This window comes from Anneissia japonica, unplaced genomic scaffold, assembly GCF_011630105.1.
Source record: "Anneissia japonica isolate Jap-2015-1 unplaced genomic scaffold, ASM1163010v1 scaffold2392_len1475705_cov187, whole genome shotgun sequence".
Classification (NCBI taxonomy): Eukaryota; Metazoa; Echinodermata; class Crinoidea; order Comatulida; family Comatulidae; genus Anneissia; species Anneissia japonica.
Window position 1 is genome coordinate 498,235 of NW_022751777.1, and position 18,672 is coordinate 516,906.

An 18,672-nucleotide genomic window follows, 5' to 3' on the forward strand; every position below is an offset into this window, starting at 1 on the left:
TTTTCGACTATTTCTATGTATAATCAGGTCCAAACAAAGATTCTCTGAATGATTTTTGGCGAATGATCTGGCAACTGAAAATTGAAGTTATCGTCGTGCTTACTAACCTATTTGAAGGAACAAAGGTTTTTATATATTCTACTATTCTAGTTAATTAAAATATTAATTATAATTGTCATTGAAGTTATCAATATCTTAATCACATCGTTATAGCTAATATTATCAATATTCTTATCAAAAGGTTATTATCACCTTTTCCATTACTATTGTTGATGTTGGTGTTGATGTTGCTATGTTGTAGCTGTGGCTGTTGCTATTGCTGTTGCTGTGGCCGTTGTTGTCGCTGTGGGTGTTGTTATTGCTGTTGCTCAATATTGTTGTTGCTGTGGTTGTTATTACTGTTACTGTGGCCGTTGTTGCTGTAGCTGTTGCTATAACTTTCACTGTTGTTGATGTTGTTACCGTGGCTGTTGCTATTGCTGTTGCTGTGGCTTCTGTTATTGAAGTTGCTGTGTCTGCTGATATCGTTGTTGGTTGTGGCTGTTGCTATTGATGTTGATGTGGCCGTTATTGCCCTAGCTGTTGATATTGCTGACTGTTGTTGTTGTTGTTACTGTGGCTGATGTTGTGGCAGCTCTTGCTGTTGTTGATATTGTTGCTGTTGTTATCAATATTATTATCACCATCAACATCATTGTTATTATTTAAAATATTATTATTACTACTAATACTATTAATATCATTATTAAGGATATTAATGTTAATAATTACTATTATTAGGAAAAATGTAAGAAGTACTGGCCCAATGATCAAGAAAATCTCGTGTTTAATGGCATCAGTGTGACTCTTCAGAGTCAAGAAACAAGTGAAGATTACACAATTCGAACAATTATTATACGGAATGTAAGGAAATACAGATTGTGTTTTATGTGATAACTCAGTACTATCAGAAAGAGACAGACTAGTATTATTCTTTCAAAATGTTTGGTTTCTCTTGGAAGAAAACTTAAAACCACCAAAAAATATCTAAACTAATAATGATAATAATAATAATAATCAATTATTTAATAGTGCATTTCATAAAAAGCTTCAATGCGCTTTACAACAAAGAACCACAAGCAGTAAATAAATTAAAATTAAACTATTTCCACTTCAAACTCCACGCATTGGATATAGTTGTTAAGGTCTAAAAATACATCGTAAACGTTACTGGAATGACAGCACTGGTATTTACAGGGTATTCCTGGCCCTGTTCTGACTGGTTATTTGGTAAGTTTGATTGACACTACGGAAAGATCCATTAATTTTCTAACCCAATTTAGGCTACTTGAATATTAATGGTACTACATGCATACTTAATCTTGCAGGAACATGATGAACTACGTACCATTAAGCAATTTCATTACACATCTTGGCCTGATATGGGAGCCCCTATAAATGCAGTTGCCTTGCTAAGCCTCATTAGGATTGTGCGAATCGCAAGGGCAAATTCATCAATCCCAGCAGTGGTTCATTGCAGGTAGAACTACTGTCTCTTATACCCTATATATATATATATATATTTATATTTATATATAATTATTTCATAAACATTTTCTGATTTTTCATTTCTGTGTTTTAATTTATATTCATTTGTTAAAATTTTAAAGCTCTAGTTTAATTTTTATTTTTTGTCTTTAATTGTGTGTACTGAGCGACACAATTGAACGTTCTCACTTGATGGACCAACTCACAATGTATATATATAATATATTCTTATAATAATAATTATGATTACTATTATATAATATGATTAAATATAGTTATAGATACATAATTATTATTATTATCGTATAATATTTTTAAATATGTACATAATTATATATATGTCACGTTTATCGATAATATTGTTAATGATAACAATAAGAATAATAATAATTGTAATAATTATAATTGTAATAATAATAATAATAAAAATAATTGTCTTTTAAATGTAAACTAAAATCATCTTACTATACTTTGGTGTATAAACAAGTGCCGGCGTTGGAAGAACAGGGACCTACATTGTTATCGACGCCATGTTGGACATGATAGAGGCGGAAGAGTCTGTTGATGTCATGAAATATCTAAGAGATATTAGAGACGATCGTGTGAACATGGTTCAGACAGTGGTTAGATTCTTTTATTTTCCAACATTTTATGTTTAGAATAAAATATACTCTTGCGTTCTGTATGTTCATTTTACAATTATAAAAATGTAAAACGATTTATCAAAATATTTACATCATTATTTTCAACTAAGCCCTACTCCTATATAAAAATAATATGAAAAAAATCATTTTCATCTGTTTCTAAGAAACGTTAGGGTTTTTACATCTTTTAGGATCAGTATGTTTTTATTTACAACACATTGGTCGAGTTTCACCTCAACAGCGTTGTTCAGTTTCCGCTTTCGGAATTTGCAAGTCGCATAGCACACCTGAAAAGGTTGAATCCTGTTACAAAGAGAACGTTCATCGAAGAAGAATTTCAGGTATTAAATTACATTATAACCGAAATTTCAATTAAACTGTTTTTATTTTTTATAATTTCATATTGAATTGAATAAATTAAATTTAATCTTATTAGGTAAAAATCACTTCATTTCATTTTTGCAGTATTATTTCACATGGACTACTTCCTTGGCCTGTTTCTGTGTATAATAAGGCCTATGTTTTTTCATTAACTGTATTTTATTAATGTATCGTATATGATATTATCTTCAGTATTCGTATATGATCTTATCTTCAGTATGAATGTATTTTTTAATTTTGCCAGGCTGTACGTTTCATTGAATTTATAATATACTAAACATAATTCCTATTCATAATTGATCTCTAAACTAAACCAATAACTGACAAGGATGAACAAAAACGCAAGAGCACCACTGAAAAAACAGTGTTTTGAAAGGATCTCTAATTAAGCTTAATCAGTGTAAAAACATTGAAGAAATTAAAAAGCACAATTAAATTGGTTATTATTTTACAAATTCAAACCCGGATTTGTCTTTGCTTCTATGAGCAGATGTTAACTGCTATTACACCACCACCACAGCCAGAAGCAATGTCAAGCGGTCGACAAGAGCACAACATCAAGAAAAACCGATTTGCAAATGTATTGCCAGGTGAGAAAATTACATAAATTGATATTGGTAGATACCCAACAAACATAAATCGTTGTAGTATAGAAATTGTAGTATCAGAAAATAACGTTAGTGGATTCAATTCAATTTTTCTGCTTTAGTTGACCGATGTCGAGTGGTATTGCTTTCGGAAAGCAACAGTTATATCAATGCTTCATTCTTGGATGTAAGTTTTAATAGCATCGTTTCTAACAATACTTTAAATTTAGTCAAATATTAAATCAAACTATATAAACAAAAGTCTTGGGGAGCCTATTGCCAGCTAAGATGCCAACCTTCTAACCCCAAGGTATGGTAAATTCCTGCTGTGTAAATATTACCAATGTATACATAATGACTTCATATGTTATTTTTTGTTGGCAAATATAAATAATTCAAATTTAATTGATAAATATATCAAAAAATTATAAACATGTAGGCTATTAAGCATTTTAAAAACCTTAATATATATTTTGTTTCTAATACAATTTTGCATATCTGAAGGGTTACATAATGAGCAGTAGGTTCATTGCTACCCAGATGCCACTGACGGAAACTGTGGAAGATTTTTGGAGACTAGTTAGCGACTGGAAAGCAACTACACTTGTAATGCTGAATTCAATGGACAAGTCAGATTCGGTTGGTAGCAAAACAAGAAAAAAGCTGATGCCACGTATTGTTAATAATTCTGTAACATTGAATTGGTTATGTCGATTGTCAGAAACCATTCAAATAACACTGAAGGCAAAGTACTGTATAGTTCCTCAATCATAACAATACTAAAATATTTTATATATCTTAAGTTCCATTTGTTTAAACAGACATGCGCACAATACTGGCAGGATGATGAGGGCAGTACTCAACATGTTGGTAATTTGAAAATACAATTCAAGTCGCAGGAAAGTAGAGGCGACCACATAATTATCAGGAAGTTCTCCTTAACCGGTGAAGTCGATGAAGTGAGATATTTTTTAACACGACTCTATATTTTTATTTTAACAAAGAATTCACCGCATTGTGGAGTTAATTGTTATATCTGCTTAAGAAACATTTTTTTTATATTGACTTGTTAACATATAGAGATAAAATATAAACCGTCTTGTGGTAATGCTTTAAATTGTATCAATATAAAGGCTGTTTCGCTATATGAAAAATGTATATAGAGTAAATTTAATGCAACTGTTAATTAAATATATACTTTTAACTTAATTGTTATACATTATACAAAGTGAAACTCTCAAATATTTTTATTTTCTAGCAATAGGCGTACAGAGCCTATGTTTAATGCAAAATAATAATTTTGAATTTCTATTAGAGCAAAGCAATTATATACCACTGCCAAATAGGAAATAGAATCAGCAATTATACTTTGTTATATGTATAGGGATGGTTTCTACTGGAAAGAAAAAATCGATGATAAAAAAAAATCGCTTTTTTCTCGCAGTAGAAGCGGGACCAGTTCGGAAAAAGCGATTAAAAAATCGATTAAAAACACGCAATGGATAGCGTGTTTGAACGTCAAATAACAATTTTGGCTGTGTACTTTAATTAGCAGCACAAAAAGTGATTATCATGTGAAATGTGTCCTCCGGGTTGAACCACGATCGTATCATGCACGAACTTTGAAAAGTCCTCTTGTTCATGTCCTAGTCCTATAAGCTAAATCGTTATGGTGGAGTGACGAAATCACTCATTTTGTAATTATGTTGTGGGGAGGATATATTGGGCCAAGGCCTTTCCGCTCTTCTTCTGGGCCTACCGTTTTCTTCTTTCGTTGTGCCGACGAGCACAGCCGAAAACATTTGCCTTCTCGCCGCACACCGTGTCCTCCTCTTCGTCATCATGACCGAAATTCATGTGAAACAAGAAAATATACTTGAAGTAGGCCTATATTGTCTTGTTTGTGAGAAAGAAACTATACAGTTTGGAAAACGTGTTGTATAAACAAAATGGTAACGTAATTTCTGCCGCGAAAACCGATTTTCGTAAAAGCATAAATGCAGTTGCAACGCGGGCGGCAGGCTGTCTGGCACTCATTAAAAAAGCGGTTAAAAATCGATTATTTTGTGTTTTTCAGTAGAAACACGCTTAAAGTAATGTGTGTTTCTCTGAAACTAACTATTTAGAATGCATTATATTGCTATTGAGAGAATTAGTATCATTATAAAAATTATGTGTAAAATTGCAAACTATTATAACTAAAATTTTTTTTATTTTGGATTTACCTATTATAATTGTGTAAGCCTATAATATTATTGTTAAGATAATTTATATAGAATTATGATGATAACGATTGTGAAATTAATTTTTTTTTTGCAGAAACGTGAACCATTGGCTGTAACGCAATATCAGGTGACAGACTGGCCAGTAGGCCAAGATAGCCCGAACAGGTTGGAAACTGTCTTGGAGATTTATGAAATAGTTGAATCAAACGTTGATGTACATAAGGGGCACCCAGTTATTGTGCATTGCATGTGAGTAAAATACGTAGTTCGCATAGTAAGACCCTCAACTTTTGACAATTAAATGACATTAAAATATATTTTTTTTTTCATTTTTCGTATTAGATGCAGATACATTATTTGATTCTTATACCAATTCAATTTTATTGACACTAAATATTTTAATTGTTTTCTAGATTTTATTAATGACTTTATATTTAAATCCTTGTAAAGCAGGCCTACAAATTTATTTTAAATGTATAATCTTGCTTACACAATGATAGAGCGCTTAGATCGATCCTGCAAGACAACAAAACTGTTCTTGTGGCTAAAAACAACGCTACTTCCTAAGCTTATTAAGTGTAGTGTAACTATGATTTGCTAAGGATTCAATGAAAAACACAAAAATGTAGTTTTCCTGTATGTATAACTTGCAATGTTCAATTCCACTAGGAATGGAATAGGTCGAACTGGGGTTTTTTGCGCAATCTCTGAGACACTGGACAGGATGAAACGTGATGACATCATTGATGTCTTTCAGCCAGTGAAACGACTTCGGCAGAATAGGCCAGGATTGGTGGAAAATATTGTAAGCATAAGGTTTATTATAAATTAATAACTGAATATGTCAACATTAATCCCAATTAACTTTAATATTACCATTATACTTCATAACAATTATTATAATCAACACCTTCAACATAATTATCTTCACCCTGAAAATCATCATGCTCATCATGTTTAATATTGTAACGTTGATATTGTCCGTTGACGAATGCAACGCGACATCATAGATTATTTTTTTCGGAGTCACAGTGGTGCAGCATTTTACAGGACAATATCCTCTTACTGACGGCACTAAAATATCTTTTCTCATCACATTGATACCGAATGTTATAAGACTAAATTATATTTAGGTTGTGTTACTGATGGATAATGTTTTGTATTGCAGGAACAGTACACACTTTGCTACGACCTCGTCGGAGCCTACCTACAACGCTTTGCAACTTATTCAAACTAGATGAGGAATTAGCCTACTCTTAAAACGAACTCATTTGGACTTACATAATCAAACGAGACCAGCACTTTACTTATTGGAGGGCAACCAACTAGAATAATGGTTGACGCCATTTGTATACCTACTTTTATTAATAAAATAGTATATAATCTCCAAGTTATAAACTTTACTATAGGGCCTATATTCAGATTCGGAATTTCTACAATCAATAAATAATGGCTATAGATAAACAAATACGAATAATACTATGTGCCTAGATACGGTTTCACCATTATTATTTTATTAAAAGATGTTGAGCACATTGATTTACAATTTTTAAGAAAAGTAATAGAAACTATAACCGGTAATTATAATTATATTAGCTCTTACCGATTATCGTAGCTTGTATTTAATAATATCTTAATGTAAAAGAATTTTGGACATTTTGTTTACTAGAGCAAAGGTATTTCCACACTTATCTGCTGTTTTGTTTAGTGCGGTCCAGAGGGTGACGAAAGGGGGTTCCCTGGTAAAAACAGATACAAATGGCAGCACAAACAAACGAAGAGTATAGTAATTAATCAGACCGCAACTCAGAAATGTTTAATTTCAAATGGAAGAATACAATTACAGTATTTTTTCTCTTTAGGTAATTGTGTCCTGTATTCGATATATCTATTGTACCCTTCATAATTATGTTCAACTAAACCAACATTTTAAGTCCTCATAAAATATATAAATTGCTCTTTTTCATTAAACTTTTCTGTCCTACCTTGAATAGCCATGCATTTAAAATCACTTGTGGCACAAGTACAGGGAGATTGTAATTTTTTCTAATCGACAGTCAATTATCAATTTCTTTCAAGTAGTGACAATGTAATAACTATATTATTTAACAATTAGAAGAAAAAATAGAAAATAAACAAATAAACAAAAGCAGTATGGGCTACAAGTTATCACCTTACTATTTTTGTAAACATATTATTATTTTAGGCATAAAGGCGAAAGCCAAGAATATAACAGTAAACTCTGCACATCCAATTTTATACAATTCTATTCTTTTATGAAATACTTAATAGTTGTATAACTATTTTTAATTATTTTAATTTAGTTATTATTATACTACTAATAAACCTGGTACAAAATATACTAGACCTCGCCTGTGTTGATCATTTGTATTTTTACAAATATTTGCAAGTAGTTAAAAAGTATATGTAAGCAAGGTAACTATTGTTTCACTTTTTCAAATGTAGAACATTTATTTTGCTTCATTATAATGTTACAATTGCGTAAGACTTACAAAATGAATTATTAAAAAATGATATAGTGATGGCCAATGACATTTTGTCTTTTTATCAATATCAGATTTGTTAATATTATGTTTCACACTATCATACACTGTAATGGGCCTACTTATTATATATTTTGTATTTCTTATCTTATATAACTTATTTTTATTTATTTATTTATTCACTTTATTTAGGTATTTTAATTTCAGTTTTTCTGTTTGCAGTGTTGGATTCAAGGGGGGGGGGGGGAGCCGGCCCGGGCTTCCCCAATTTTTTTTTCAAAATTAAACAAGAAATATTTCCTATAAATAATGCCGCAACATCTTTACCTTATTCAATTTGTTTATACAGGTCATTTCAAATTTATCCTATGTGTGAATTTTGCTACGTTATTTAATTTCAATAAACAAATCTGTAACTGTATTTTTCTTATAGATCAATAAATATTGTAGGGTTTAAATTATTGAACGTATGACATAACTTTTTTTTTTTTTTTTTTTTTTTTTTTTTTGTGTAATGTAGGGTGCTGTTTTTTTTTTTTTTTACTTTGTGTAATGTAGGGTGCTGTGAATTACCTGAGTAGAGATCTGGGAATAATTCAAACAATTTTACCGGTATTTATTTTTAAGTAGCATGCGTAGTCCGGATAGAGTTATGGTGTAGACTAAAATGTAACTGCGTGAAACTCTCACCATATGATCACAAACATTCACAAATACACACTTATACATATAATATATTTATAATGTATTAAGTTATTTTCCAATACTGTGTATACATTGTTAATATTCTTAACATATTGATAATAGCAAATATAATCAGGCTTATGTACTGGTACTATTCTCCTGAACAATAAGCAGGTTTGAGAAACATTGATGAAAATCAATTAAGACTGATGCGAGATCTTTTTCATATCTTTATTTAAGACTGATGTGAGATGTTTTCCATACATTTATGCTTCATAATAAATGGAATGTTATTATTATCTTTAAACTACTAAATTAATTAAAAATTTTACAAACATACATTATCCATGATTTTGTGGTGATGATCAAGTTTTTATTTTATTTGCTTATTCATTTAATTTAAGTTCAGTCATTTAGTTTTTTTTTAATAATGTCTATAAATTAAAATAATAACAATAATAATAATAAAATAAACCATAATAATCATAATAACAATACAGCAATAATAAAAATGAACCCAAGTTATTGCAATAATAATAAAATGAACCCACATTATTGTGGAATTACAAAATTGAAACCCAATGAAAGTGATTTTTTTTTACCAAGATGGCCTGTAACGAAATAATTTATTTAATAAATTCAAACGGGTATTTTAGTGTAATTTGTTTTTTATTGCCATAATTTAATTCTAAATGGTATAGGCCTAGCCTATAATGAGATATTTTAATATTATTTTAGTTTCATTTTCTATATACCATGACATTTAAACTACCGTGATTCTTCAATTTGGATTTTCATCGTATTATTTCAGCATTAATTTTGATTAATCTTATTACAGTATTTATTTATATTTTTAACATTATTGTTATTCACTGTTGTTGACTGACCAGGGTGTGTGTGGAAAGTTAATTAAATTGGTAGCCTAGAGGCTTCATCCTCAGCTATTGTCCGATAAATGTATACACATGCTCACTGGCTGGTTTGTATTTCCAAGCGCATGCTCACTGTGCTTTTACAGATAATTCATGGATGTTCTTTGGTAACTGTGCATGCACATGGCTTAGTTCTGAATTCCCATTTCTTAGTAGTCGAAAGCTACCGCTACCTATAGTTCCTTAATGAAGACTGTTTCCTCTTGATCGTAGAAGCCTAAAGGTGTTCTACTCAAATGTTGAGTCTAAGAGTGCCAAATCATACATTTTCTTCCTCAGCCCCAACCATGGTGGGGCAAAGATAGTATAGACCCTCTATCTGTGAAAATCCCTTTTGGGGCATATTTCAAATTTCTGTCTGGATCCGCCAGTTTGTTATTATTACAGACGCACGAGCGAGCAATCGAACAACTAACCAGCCACCCAACGATTAAATGAACATAAGCTTTTTCTACACTATCAAATTATATGTGACAAAAAAATGTGATGTGCCCATATATGGGTATGATGACGTCATATCACACACCAAATCGTATTAAAAAAGTAACGTGTTCAACTCTTATGTTATATCACATTTTATGTGACGCTTTTTTGATGAAATTTGATAGTGTAGAAAAAGCTTAATAATGAGCGTAAGAACAAACAAATTTAATCAACAAACGAATAAACAGACGAATAAATTAGGGAATGAACAAATGATAAATGACGAACGATTGAAAGAAAGAACAAAAAAATTAAAAAATAAATAAACAGGAAAGAAAGAAAAAGAATTTGATAGGATTTGATAAATGAATGAATGTAATAATGAATAGATACAGTAGAACCCCTATTAAGGGGACACCTTCGGGACCAAAAAGAGTGTCCCCTTAATAGGGGTGTCCCCTGAATAGGGGTACCCCTATTCAGGGAACACTAACCAAAAACGTGAAATTGTCCCCTTAATAGGGGGTTTTTGGCATGTTTTCATATAACGATGGCATATAATTCTTTATAATTTTATTTTTATTGACATAATTAGTTACAGTAGAATTAGAACTAATTTATAGCAATAATTTTCAATGCATATACAATTCCTTTATAATATGAAATTAGCAGAAATGTAACTAAAACAATAGATTTATGTTCAAAATATTGCTTCATGATGAAATGTTAATAAATGAATTAGGATCCTATGAAAGTGCTGGAAAAACGAAGAAAAATAAATCCCCATGGTTAAGGGTCGAAATTGACAAGATTGGTTTATACGAACTAACACATACTGTTACTGTTACGTAGCCGTCTTCCTCAAAAGACACATGGCTGCCACTGACGGGATCCGTTGACAGAATCACTGCTTTTGGCGTTCACTTGAAATCAATAATGTCCCATTATCCTTCACAGATGCAATCTGTTATATTTTTATATTTTTTTATATTTTTATTTATTTATTTATTCATTATTCATCTTTTTTGTTTTTGTTTTATTGATTAAATAACTAACTTCCCGAAACCCAGTATGCAAATATTACTCCAATATATTTCAAAATTCAATTTTAATTTTCAATTAATTTGAATTTCAATTTATTCAAAAAACCTCCAGAACAGAGAAGTAAAGTAGTAGGCCTATAAGAACTTTTAAAACAATAGATCAATTTCATTAAAACGGACAATACAATATATTAATACATATACCAGAACAATTAAAATAAAAGCCACAACAAAATTGGATAAATTCTCAAAATACAAAATTCAATCAAATCAATAAGAGGTGAGAACAGAACACCATTTTAACAGATACAAGCAATTAAACAACAACCCATGAAAATACTTAAACACACCTAATACTACCAAACAAAGATGGATTATTTTACTTTATTCAAAATTCTTTTTGTATTTCAATTTCAGTTAAAATATTATTATTATTATTTTTATTATTATTATTATTATTATTATTATTATTATTATTATTATTATTATTATTATTAATATTATTATTAATATTATTATTACTACGTAGTCTAACAAAAGCTTGCCCTTGACAAACAGCAGTAGAAAGGTGATGGTGGTTAGAAAATGTACGTTCCTTAATAAGTTGCTCAAGATGTATCGAAATGTGTCACTATATAAATAAAATGAATTTTTCTTATTTTGAGACTGTTGTATTTGTTGTGATACAATAGAAAAAAATTAAATGTCATCTTAATAGGGGTTCATTTGACCATTTGGCACACTCAGAAAGTGTCCCCGTCCCCGTAGTCTAACAAAAGCTCGCCCTTGACAAACAGCAGTAGAAAGGTGATGGTGGTTAGAAAATGTACGTTCCTTAATAAGTTGCTCAAGATGTATCGAAATGTGTCACTATATAAATAAAAGTGAATTTTTCTTATTTTGAGACTGTTGTATTTGTTGTGATACAATAGAAAAAAATTAAATGTCCTCTTAATAGGGATTCATTTGACCATTTGGCACACTCAGAAAGTGTCCCCTTAATAGGGGTGTCCCCTTAATAGGTGTTGGCCACAATGTTAAAAGATATATCGCCCCTCGTTTCACGGAAAAGTGTCCCCTTAATAGGGGTGTCCCCTGAATAGGGGTGTCCCAAAGGAGGGTTTGTACTGTAATTCAATGAAGTAACCAACGGACAGACATCCTTAATAGGTAGTTTTCGCCGCACAACCTTAATCTTAACTTTAACATTAGTACCCAACATGCAGCGCGTAAACAAATCGAAATACGCATGCGCAAACCCGTAACTAACGTACGTCAAGCAAGTAAAATCCTGAAATTAACGTACTCCGCAACGCAAGATGAATAAAGTATAAGAGACAGTATATATATATATATATATATATATATATGGTTTCTATGGAACATATATTTTGTGTTATATCAAGTAGCTTTTACGTAGGCTTATTTGTTTATTTGAATTTCTCACAAGCTAAGAAATGTGACACTGCGGGTGTGAAAAATTCACTCAAATAAAATAATAATGAAAATGATAAAACATCTCTAAAGCATTTAAAGGGGCTTTCGTTGCAAGTTCGAATCCGATTGTGCAGTTGATTTCACCATTTATTTGCTTTTCAGAGCACTGTAAGATTTCAAGATGATTACTATCATACTAATCATGCTTCAAGTAGCTGTATCATGCTTAGGTGAGCTTGCGATTATTCTTCAACACTGTTAAACTATTATAACATGAGCTATACATTTAAGCGCACGGGGCTTGGTACATACTGTGATTAGGGACTGCCAGGCAGTAAACGCCATACATAAACGATAGTGTATTATATATGATACACCAATGTTTTGAATCCTATTCTGACAAGTCTTCTTATTATTTGTAAGCTTACTAAGGGACCAGGATAATCACGAATAGGCCTATTAGCAGTTAGGTTTAGGGTAGGAAGCTGCTGCATCCACACCCGATCCAAATCGAAATTCGTAGAACGTTTTCGATACTTTACCACGGATTCGATTTTCTTTTTTCGTTTCGTTTCGCCATACGAACCGAATTCGGATTCGGTGTAAATTTACCTTATCCCAAAATTCAAAAATGTAGTTTAGCCACAGTCTATATTATCCACATTAAAAAAAAAAAAAGTCTGTATGTTCATAGAGTGAACACATAGTAACAGTGACTGTGTGGGCACAGTGTGACACGTTGTGTCCACAGTGTGGAGATCATTCCAAACATTTATTTTCCAAGCAACAATGTTTGTTTAACAGCGTTAAGCGGCATAAAATGTTGGGCGCTGTACAAAATTAATGTTATTAGTTTGTGAACAATAAAGTATGAATAATAAGTATATAAGTAAACGAATGTCACAGCAGTTCTTGTATTGGGGATACGATAGTGATTTAAATCTTCACGGTTTCTGCGATGCAAGTGCAAGGGTCCCTGAATCTGTGATGTTATATTAATTCACAACAAAGGGAAAATGCTCGCACTTTTTCAAAACAGGTTTTCACCTTATTTTCCTTTAAAAATATGTTTTAAACAGACCTAAAAAAAAAAAAAAAAAAAAAAAGAAGAAAATAATATTATTTCCAGAAAATACGAATATTATATGAACGTTTTGTTTGCTTTTAAGATAAGCACCGTCTTTTTTACTCTAATTATTAACTCTGTTTGTTTTCAGGAAATGAAGCACATATTACAGTTTTAAACATACAGCCTAACAGCAACTATCAGAACAAATATCAGTGCTATACTCCTTCTATTTTTACTAATTATAGTCTGAGTTACGGTAGATCTTTCAAAATCCAAAATACAGATAATTTAAATGAATATGACTGGACTGTAAAGGCAAATAAACATAAATATGGAACAACAAAGGCGTGGAACATGGGAGTTTACTACTGCAAGATAGTAATGGGTGGAGTCACTAAAACAGTCCAAACTACGAAGATAAAGAGCGATGGTAGGAACCCATCTATTATTTTGTCATCATTATTTTAAGGTTTCGCTATAGATCTTATGCAAAAAAAAGGGATGTAAAAATATGTAATGTATTATAATAAATATTAGGTTAGACAAATTTATCAAAATGAAATTAATTTCAATTTCTATTTGCTCAGTACAATATATCTGCTTTTTAACTGAATAAAGACGCACGAAGATAATGTTTTTTTTTTCAAGACACTAAGTAAAAATGGTTGATTATCAACATTACATTGATACAATTATTGTAATTTGTACTGTATCGTCATTATCGATATCGTCTTCCTCCTCGTCAGTGTCGTCGTCCTCGTCATCATCCTGAAGTCAACATCAACGCTATCTTTCACATAGACCTATCACCCAGGTTCCTAATTTATTTGAAGGGTCAAATTATTGTTAGAGTTGATCTAACGAGCCAAGGATAATCTCCGAACAGTTTGTTTTAAATACCTGTGAAACTCTCGAGCAGTGACCGAAGCCCCTTTGCTGACGCAAAGTGCTTTCTTTTGGCCATTTCAAATTCTATTTTTAATCTTAGCCTAAAACACTTTACCTGTAAGATCAATTTCTGATTAGGACCAGTTATAGTGTCCTGCAATTTACACTTTCAAATACCCGGAGTTAATTTTTAGTATACGTTGTTATTGCACTTGGCAGATTATTACTTTTAGTTTGTCTAAATATATTTCATTATTTTGTTTTTCACGGGCCAGACTTGATTGCTCTGTGCGGCCAAATTTGGCCCATGGGCCGCCTATTAAGAACCAGGGTATTATTAGAAGTATCATTATCATTATCATTATCATTTATCCTTATTATTATCATTATTAGTAAGGCCTTAAAATAATATTATTACAGTAAAAATATAATACTTTTGATAATATTACTCAATAATGTCGTAATCTAATAGTTTGTCTATGAAACTTTATTCACTTCCTCAAATAGCCACAATAACTCCATCACAGACCTCGAGCAGTATAACGGTAAATGTCGGAGATGAAGTCACTATCTCCTTTGATACCATTAAAGATGGCAAAGATCTTATATGGAGGAAGGACACTGTTGTAATAAATTCTGTTACGGAGAAGACCTTAACGTTTTCTTCAGTGAACATCAGTGACGCTGGAATGTACGAGGTGTATGAACGTCTTAATCGAGAAAATCGTAACCACGCGTTTACAAAGTTGATTGTACGGGGTAAGTAACAATGTGCTTGTGGGGTAAATGAAATATAATATTTCCGTTAAATTATGTTATATTGCTGTATATCTAAGTCAAATCGTATATTTTTTAACACTCACTTAATACATGTAAGTTTTCTATACCATTTAAATCTGAGTTATTACTTTATTCAAAATAGGGCGCGGAAGAATATCTTGGAATAGTCCCATTGCTATTTTCTCAGTCTTGAGCAAAGTTCTTGAAAGAAAGTATATAATGAACTACTAATGTAGTTTATTAATTGGAAATTTAATTTGTTCTATAAGCATCAATATGGTTTTCTAGAAACTTACAGAACATAAGATGTCACTTAATTTAATTTAATTAATACATTTCAATATGATGTTGATCGTGAAACGTCCTCAATTTGTATACAGTAAGCCCATTGATTTTCTAAAAGCATCTGATGCGATTGACCATGATGTAGCAATAATCTATTTATTTAAAAATGGTGAAAACTCAATCGACAGTAAAATAGTAAAAAAATATATTATAAAGCAAAGCTGTCAGGATTCGAACCTGCAATCTTCGGCTTTCAATGCGAGCATCATGGCTTTAGACCAACGATACATAGGTATACGCGCAGATTCAACCCACAAGGTACACATTAGGTTATACAGCTGATAAACGGAACTTTTAGTTGAGACGATTAGGCCTATAGCATCATGTAATTTATCGGTGTATTAGTAGATTAATAGGATGGCAGCCGTTTTAAATTTCAAGATAACCGCCACAGAAATGGTCGAAAATCAAATTATTTGTTTTAATAATTTCATTTCTCCTTGATCGACAAAAATTGTGGAAAACGAATATTAGCATGAAATTCAATTTCTCCTCTATAAAAAAAAAATTTTGTGTCTAAATTTTGTGTCGAATTATAATCATGTTATTGGGCTGTTTGAGTTTAATAAACATGGTTTCAAAAAGCTAGGATGACGGCCATTTTGAAATTCAAAATGGGCTCCACAGTATCGGAAGTCGAATATTTTGTTATGTAATTCCACTTCCTCGATCAAAAATGGTAGTTTTCTGTCTAATAATACGGTATGTTATTGGGATCTCCGAGTCCTGTCAACATGGTTTCCAATAGTTAGGATGGCAGCCATTTTGAAATTCAAGTGCTTGTAGCAAGTTATTATTTATATCATCAATATAAAATTAAAAAGCAGAGGGGACATGACACCATCTTGAATAACTCCATTTGTTATAGAAAAATACTTTGAGTATGTGTTTCCCCGACGGATTATAAAGCTGATTATCATACTAAGCCATCATAAATTTTAACAATAGTAAGGTGCAAGCCTTTTTATAAGCGTTTTAAATAAACACCAAGTGATTCACTCTATCAAATGCCTTAGAGGCGTCTATAAAACAACAGTAAATGGCTACCATTTTTTTTATAGTCATATATTACCTTAAATGACATTTCTTAAAAAGAAAATTGATTATCACCTGTATTAAGAACATCATATGAAGTTTTAAAAGAAGATTAAAAGATTTTTGAAAAAATACAGGCAAGCGCAGTTGGTCTGTAAATATCTTTCCTACATGTGTAACCAGATTTAAATTTGACAATATTGGTACGAGGATAACACGACACAATTTACATATGCATAGGAACATAAGTATTTTGGAACATGTATTTAAAATGTATACTTAATAAAATGACAAAATGCTCACTTTTTATCATATAAAAATGTGCTGCCTTACGCAAAGTAAGCTTTATCAAGCTCTGCAACTTTAGGTGAAGTAATACTGAAATTATCATAGGAATTCATGTAACAAAGCTTGTTAATAACACATTGTTTATCAGCATCAATAATAATAATAATTGTCGACTTATATAGCGCATATTGTAGAGACCTCTATGCGCTTACATTATTACCCCCAGATCACTGGATCAAGCACATATGGAACACACACTCGAGCCCCATGGGGGAATTCCATAATGTTGCAGCTGTATTCAGCGCAGGCTGTGTTTGAACCTACCAGGTACCCACCTGTACTCCTGGGTGGAGAGAGACAACCGTAGATAAAGTGCCTTGCCCAAGGACACAACGACTTGCACAGCGAAAGTTTCGAACCCCCGAGTCCAAGCCACAACCGATGCGCCAACCACTTCTCCGTCTATCAACACAATTAAAAATACTTCAAAATTACCAGCCCAAACATTATTATATTGTCTTCACCCTTACCTGTATCAATACAATTTGGAAGTGGAGCTTTGCTTCCTAGTATTTTTCCAAAAATAACTAATAATAAAGTTGTTTACAGATAGGGCCTGAACATTATCATCAGTTTTAATTTGTTCTTCATTTGTTTTACACCTTTTTAGAGCCCATTTAAATCTACCCCTACTGATTTTCAAACAATTGAAAAGATTACCGTGTCTGAGCTTGCACACAATGGGAAGGCTTCTCTTGCTATGTGATGTAATTCTGCGACATGGTCACTCAATATTTTAATTATGTATATAAATGGTCGATAAATGTTGAATAAATTGAATTGAATTGAAATGATAGCTAGTTCTAGAGTGATTAAAACAAGAATGTTAAGCATCATTTAAACATTGCACAATGTCGTCATACAATTTGCCAATATAAGATAACAAGAGAGAAATTAATGTTGACAGAAAGCTTCGTTGGCTTTTTACTCTCTGGTAATAAGTTAGGTGTTCGTGTTTATAAAAGTATGTCAACAGTGTTTGAAGCTAATATTGGATCATTTCAAGATGACGAGTTGTCAGGAAAACTTTTCAAGCTAACACTTGCTGGTGCAATTAATCATATTCGGACTGTAGGCCTACTTGTTCAAATATTTAAGAAAGGATGGAAGAAATAAATGTTGATATTGATTGATTGATGGATTGATTGTAACATCACAACCTAGCCTACCTATTTTTCTAATACTAGAATGGCCATGGAGTCTTCATATACTGATGATATCAATGTTATTGTTCTTGACATGGAACTGTTAAAAATATGTTAGATATTATACAAAATATTTCAATGAATGGAACTGAATCAAGCAAAAACTGATTTTACCCTCAGATAAAACTCTTCTTTTATTGATAGCTCGGTATTGAAAACAGAGTCATTCTTCCAAATATTGCATATGCAAAATGTACAAAAATATGGTCGGATTGTAATATTATATTAGAACGTAAACTTATTATTTATGAAGTACATGGACTCGATAAACAAGCAAGATCACTTATTATTATTTATCTATTTGTTTATATTGTGGAGCTACACAGCAAAACTAAATTTTACTATTGTTTAGTATGATTTCAAAACTGCGACATAATAAGCTGATCTAGCTTAACAATAACTCCACTATGATGTCAGCGTTTCAGTCAGTTGTATGAAATAAAGTGCCAAGGAGTTAGATCTGCGCGTACTTCCTAAATGTCTCCGTGATCTAAAGGTTTTTATGCTTGTCTTGATAGCGAGAGGTTGCAGGTTCGAATTCAACCAAACACAATTTTTCATACTACTGAAAACGAAACTTTTCGTATAATGGCTACGTTATCTTGTATATATATA

At 31.5% G+C, this 18,672-nt stretch overlaps 2 protein-coding genes across 2 annotated transcripts in view; both read left to right on the forward strand.

Moving 5' to 3' along the window:
- Window positions 1–7,717, forward strand: part of LOC117121863 (receptor-type tyrosine-protein phosphatase epsilon-like) — a 36,737-nt gene extending 29,020 nt beyond the window's left edge. Inside the window, exons 15-26 of the mRNA XM_033267251.1 lie at window positions 28–125; window positions 781–903; window positions 1,368–1,519; window positions 2,015–2,150; window positions 2,363–2,512; window positions 3,043–3,142; window positions 3,262–3,326; window positions 3,644–3,778; window positions 3,961–4,098; window positions 5,459–5,613; window positions 6,034–6,169; window positions 6,533–7,717. Coding sequence (XP_033123142.1) covers window positions 28–125; window positions 781–903; window positions 1,368–1,519; window positions 2,015–2,150; window positions 2,363–2,512; window positions 3,043–3,142; window positions 3,262–3,326; window positions 3,644–3,778; window positions 3,961–4,098; window positions 5,459–5,613; window positions 6,034–6,169; window positions 6,533–6,601 — 1,457 coding nt within the window. The 3' untranslated portion in view covers window positions 6,602–7,717. The remainder of the gene's footprint in view (window positions 1–27; window positions 126–780; window positions 904–1,367; window positions 1,520–2,014; window positions 2,151–2,362; window positions 2,513–3,042; window positions 3,143–3,261; window positions 3,327–3,643; window positions 3,779–3,960; window positions 4,099–5,458; window positions 5,614–6,033; window positions 6,170–6,532) is intronic.
- A 4,832-nt stretch (window positions 7,718–12,549) lies between these two features.
- Window positions 12,550–18,672, forward strand: part of LOC117121864 — a 21,564-nt gene continuing 15,441 nt past the window's right edge. Inside the window, exons 1-3 of the mRNA XM_033267252.1 lie at window positions 12,550–12,617; window positions 13,605–13,886; window positions 14,852–15,103. Of these exons, the coding sequence (XP_033123143.1) occupies window positions 12,569–12,617; window positions 13,605–13,886; window positions 14,852–15,103 (583 nt within the window). The 5' untranslated portion in view covers window positions 12,550–12,568. The remainder of the gene's footprint in view (window positions 12,618–13,604; window positions 13,887–14,851; window positions 15,104–18,672) is intronic.